Source organism: Cebus imitator, unplaced genomic scaffold, assembly GCF_001604975.1.
Source record: "Cebus imitator isolate Cc_AM_T3 unplaced genomic scaffold, Cebus_imitator-1.0 Scaffold150, whole genome shotgun sequence".
Taxonomy (NCBI): domain Eukaryota; kingdom Metazoa; phylum Chordata; class Mammalia; order Primates; family Cebidae; genus Cebus; species Cebus imitator.
The window spans coordinates 4,197,582-4,203,069 of NW_016107465.1; the positions used below are offsets into that span (position 1 = coordinate 4,197,582).

At 37.0% G+C, this 5,488-nt stretch overlaps 1 protein-coding gene across 7 annotated transcripts in view; it reads left to right on the forward strand.

Moving 5' to 3' along the window:
* Window positions 1-5,488, forward strand: part of CEP78 (centrosomal protein 78) — a 35,377-nt gene that overhangs the window by 18,127 nt on the left and 11,762 nt on the right. For all 7 annotated transcript variants that reach the window (XM_017543273.2, XM_017543266.2, XM_017543267.2 and 4 more), the window contains one exon: window positions 597-725. In XM_017543273.2, coding sequence (XP_017398762.1) covers window positions 597-725 — 129 coding nt within the window. The remainder of the gene's footprint in view (window positions 1-596; window positions 726-5,488) is intronic.

Here is a 5,488-nt window from a genome sequence, read left to right on the forward strand (position 1 = left end):
ATTCTAGTTTTTATTTTGTAGAGACAGGGTCTTGCTATGTTTTCCAGACTGGTCTCGAACTCCTGACCTCAAGCATCCTCCTGCCTTGGCCTCCCATAGTGCTGGGATTACAGGCTATTCTAGTGTTTATTATTCACAGTTTAAATTATTCTTCCAATTCTTTATGAAGCCTCCACTGATGGATTTTTCTCCTAAAAATTATACTTTCTTTAAGACTGTGTGTAATGGTAGAGAATAAATTTCTCATCTGCACTATAAAGTTGATCTGAGAAAAAAATGTTTATCCCGCCTCCTCACTTGGTTTATGTGAGAAGAATGTAATAAAATAATAGGGGTTCTTTTTGGAAAGATTTTATGAAAAAAGAAAATAAATAATATGGGTAATTCCAATATTAATCATAAACCTTGTATGAGAGAATTCTGTCAGTGACATGGCAAGAATAGGTGTCTTTTTACTTTGTTATTGATTGTGTTAGGCTAAGGTGTAGTGATACACATTTATAACTTAACACTTCAGAAAGATCACTTTGATTAGATGTTCTTTATATTTGGTATTTGGTTTATATTATTATGCAATCTTGTCCTCTTTCTTTAAGCAACCAGGTTTTCCTGTGACTGTGACAGTAGAGAGTCCTTCATCCTCTGAAACTGAAGAAGTTGATGATTCCTCAGAAAGTGTTCATGAAGTGCCTGAGAAAACTAGCATAAAACAAGAAGCATTACAGGTACAAAGCTATCACTTTAAAGATATGGAGAAGTTTATTTCAAACTGCAGTTAGTTTTGGTGAAAGCTTGATAGTGCACTGGACAGCTTGCATGGGATTTTCCCTTGCTGCTTTCTCATATCCCTTGAATGGTTAAGAAATAAAAATTGAAACGTCATCAGTAATATATTTTTTTCCTTAGAATCATAGAATATTAGATTTAGGGAAGGCCTTAATGATCATAAGATAAACTCAAAGAAATTAAGCACTGAATGAATGTAACCAGCTGATTCAGGACTCTTTGGGAGGCCTTATCTTTTTTGTGTGTGCTAGGAAGTCCACAATTAATTTATCAAAATAAATACAGTTTTCTTTTAGTATGAAACTTACAAATATAGAAGGCATTATCCCTTTTTAATATACTTGTATTTAGCTTATAAACAACAGGAATTTATGTCTCACATTTCTGGAGGCAGGGGAGTCTAAGATCAAGGCTCAGGCAGATTTGGTGTCTGGTGAGGGCCTGCTTTCTCGTTCACAGATGGCTCCTCACCATGTCCTCACATGGTGGAAGGGCAGTTATCTTATTTTTATGTGACGATGGAAGTCACTTTTTGATTTTGAAAAAATGAAGACTGATTTTCATTTTTAAAATTAAAGTTAATGATATGTAATTAGAGATTTTTTAAAAGATAACTAATTACAAAAATGATAGAATATTAGAGGGAAAAGTCTATAGATAATGTAGAATTGTTCCTTTTTTAAATGAGCACCTACATTGTGTAGCACCTAAGTGGTTTATTACCAAGTTCCAGAGGAAAAACAAAATCCTAGAATGTCTAAGTCGTGTTCATTATTGTTTTAAATGTGTTATATTTATTTTTTTCACCAGAGGATTAGGAAATTGTATTCTAAAAGTGATTGTAGCCATTGGGAAAGACCAAGAAGGTTAGGAAATGTAACTTGGGAATTTCTGATTCAAGATGCACTGAGAATTCTCTCGGCTCTTTTCTATTTTAAGAACCCCATAAAATGATGTTATCAAAATTTCTGAAATATGTAAGCCTACAATAGTCAAGAGAATTGAAGAAATTTCAACATATTTTTGAAATACAGAAGACAGATGGAAATGAGTATGAAACCGAAGCAGTAGAACAAAGGAAAACCATCACCTAAAATATGCATAGGGAAGCCTACAGCGCAGAGAGAATCTAATCCCCACTGCGGAAACAGCTCCATACTCAGATATGCATATAGGAGGAAGGAAAGGAACTAGAAATGTGACTAACATAGGGAGAGCTCCTTTGTAGTTTGTATATGGAAGAGTTGACACCCAGCCTTACCTTCACTCTCCTGAAATGAGATCATTTGATTTTGAAAACCAGTAAAGTAACTGGGAAGAACTAGGGTAGATAGTGTGGATTTTGCACCCTAGAAAATGGTAGCTGAGGATATCCTGCCATACTGGCTACCTACTTCTTCATGCATAAGAGAAGCTAGTCATCAGCTCCCAGTGATCTTCTGCTCCCTTACTCTTAAATGGAAAACAACCTTGGTTCACCTGATAGTTGAGTAAAACTCACAACATGACAAGGAAAATAAAAGATGAAAGATATATCCTGGTAGGACCAGAATTAATTAAGAGGACAAAAATAAGAAAAAAACCCTACTTAACATCCTTAGATTTGTTAAGCACAAGAACAAAAGATACAGTGCCTGTAAAACAGAATAGGGTGTTTTTTAAAAAGGAATAGCAGAAAGCAAGGGTGGTCTCTTGGAAATTATAATGGTTGAAATAAATTCATTAGGAATTAAGGAAATTTCTCATTGGATAGAACCGAAAGGCAAGAATGGAAAATATTTGACAGAAATGATATGGTAGCGAGGTTGCATCTAGGAGGTCTAACATGTTACTGTAAGAAAACTCAGAAGACAGAAAAAAATGGATGGAAGGAAATTACAAAAGTAGACAGTCTTCGTTGTGATATTTCAAGATACTGAGAAAAGAAAGAAATTACCGACAGAAAAATACCAGTCACCTAAAAAACAATAAAAACCAGACTTTATCATACTACTCATCAGCTATCATAGATCCTGGAATTAGAAAGATACCTCCAAAGTTTTAAAGGCAAATAATTGTCAGCCTGGGCTTTCCGCTCCAGCCAAACTGTCAGTCGTAAGTTGGGGCTGAATAGGATGTTTTTGACCTGTTCTATACCTTTTCTTGTTATTTGAAAACGTAGTCCAGCAAAATGAGGGAATAAACCAAGAAGGAATATAATAGGTTATCCGGGATCAGTGGTTTCAATGCAGAGAGCACTGGGTCTGGATTTGAGAGGCTTCCATTGGTTGTGTGACTGCGAGCTTAAAAAAACCTTGAAGCATATTACTATGTGTTAGGCACTGTTAGAAAGGAGGAGGAAAGAGAAGAAAAGAGGGAGGGAGAGAATCAAGCTCCAGAGGAGGAGAAAGCTTTGTTGGCACAAACATAAAGCAAATTAAACTATTGAAGCAGGAGCAGTGAGAAACAAACCTCTTGAACACCAAACTGAGGAAGGAAGTGGCTTTTTATTGGCTAGGAGTTGTGGGGGGAGCTACAGCCTCATTCACTGAGCTCCCCGAGAAGCAGCAGCTTTCCCTTTTTAAGGGCTCACAACTCTACAGGGGGAGCAGAGGTGAAACTGTGTCATTGCCCATAGGCCAGGCAGCTGACCTCACAGTCTTTGGCCTTCATAGATTTGCTGATTTATATTTGGCACCCATGGGAGGGAAAGAAGGGGAAGGGTTACAGGAGCTGAACAAAGACAGTAAATTACATGGTGGCAGATGCAACTTTAAGGGGAGGAGGGTTGGATTGTGCAAACATGGAGGACATGACCCAGTTCCGGGCTCTGGCCGGTAGCGATAACATTCTTTGTAACACTTTCAAGGCTTATAGATAGCTTAGATGTTGGGAACCGAAAAGGGAGTTATCTTCCCAGTCCTTAGGCCTTATTATGGTCTGGTCAGTGGTGTCAGCAAGCTGCTTGACCACGGATTCCAGTTCTTTGATATTTTATTTCTGTTTACCCTCCTTATTCAGAGGGAGCAGGTAGAGGCCTGTGAGGAGGGAGATGGGGTGGGGTCTCCCCTCTCACTGTGACAGATTTTTTAGCTACCACTGATGTACAGAAGGGAAAAATCCACTTGAACTTGTCCACCCTTTTCAGTGGCACAGCAGTAGGTGACCACCTATCTAATTTATTGTACAAACCAGAACACTTTAACAGTGTAAGCAGGTACTGTTAGCACTAACATCAAGACAAAAGTTGTAAACTGGAACAGTCCAGGGCAACTTAAGATATGTGGTTACTCTATACAAGGGCTGTGGCACTGAAACTGTTTAGAAGGCTGTGTAATCTGTATATATATGGAGATACAATATAACTGCAGTAGGCAGTATTAATTTAATCATAGTAATGAAAATACTGCCGTGGTCTGCAGCTTTGATTATCAATCTGCATATAATAGCAATAATAACTAACTTGTATCAAATGTAGCATATATTTGACACTGTTCTAAGTGTTTTGCTTATATTAATTCATTTGATCCTCAGAATAACGTGTTATAGGTGTTATTATTAGTCCTACTTTTCAGAAAAGAAGCTAAGACAAAGAAGGAACTTGCCCAAGCTGTACTTAAATTTAGATTTGGATCAGGGGTTTGAGCTTAAGCTTTCTGCCTGTTCTCTTAAACACTGATCTGTCTGTCCCTCAAAAAGTAGACAGCTCTGCATATAGAACAGAATATAAATATTATTAACTTGAACAGTGTAAAAGCTAAGTTTGGAAGGTAGACACAGGTGGAAAGAAGGGACAAAAGTATGTCCTTATTTTACAAAGCAGAGCATTGAGAGAGTTTAGATTTTTAAGTAATGTATATCTTAAAAATCTAAAGTTTTTGAGAAATTGATGAGATCATGACCATTGGAAAAACTAACGGTGATACAACTTCATTGAGAGTAGTGGCTACAAGTAAGTAAATAAGTAAGAATGAACCAAACTCTTATTTAGTAAAGCAAGAAGTTAGTAAATAATGTCTAAAATTCAGTCATGTAATACTTATATGTTTAGAAATAGGAAGAATTAAAAAGAAGAATGGTTGATTTAAACCTCACAAAGAAAAGAAATCCAAGTAGCCCATAAATATGGAAAAGTGTTCAACCATATAGATAATAAGAGAAAAATGAACTGTAATCAGTATGAGATGTACACTCTTACCACACTGGCAAAAAATGAAATTTTATAGTGGAAGGTATTGTAGACCTGGAATGTAATAAGAATCTTTCACTCTACTTGTACCAGAAGTGTAAGTCAGCAAACCTACTTTAGAAAGCATTTAGCATTGCCTATCTGTTGAAAGTTTATAAATACCTTATGACTCAAAAAGCCATCTGAGGGTACATGCACCAGAAAAACAGGTACAATAGGGTCCATGTGCATTATTTGTAAAAGCCCAACCTGAAAACCACCCAAATGTCCATTAAGAATTAAAAATTAGATTGTACAGTGAGAAAACTATAGAAGTAATAAAACTGAATGAACAAGAGCTACAGGCAACAACAGATGAGTTTTAAGAACAGTATTGAGGCCGGGCGCAGTGGCTCAAGCCTGTAATCCCAGCCCTGTGGGAGGCTGAGGCGGGTGGATCACGAGGTCAAGAGATCGAGACCATCCTGGTCAACATGGTGAAACCCTGTCTCTACTAAAAATACAAAAATTAGCTGGGCATGGTGGCGCATGCCT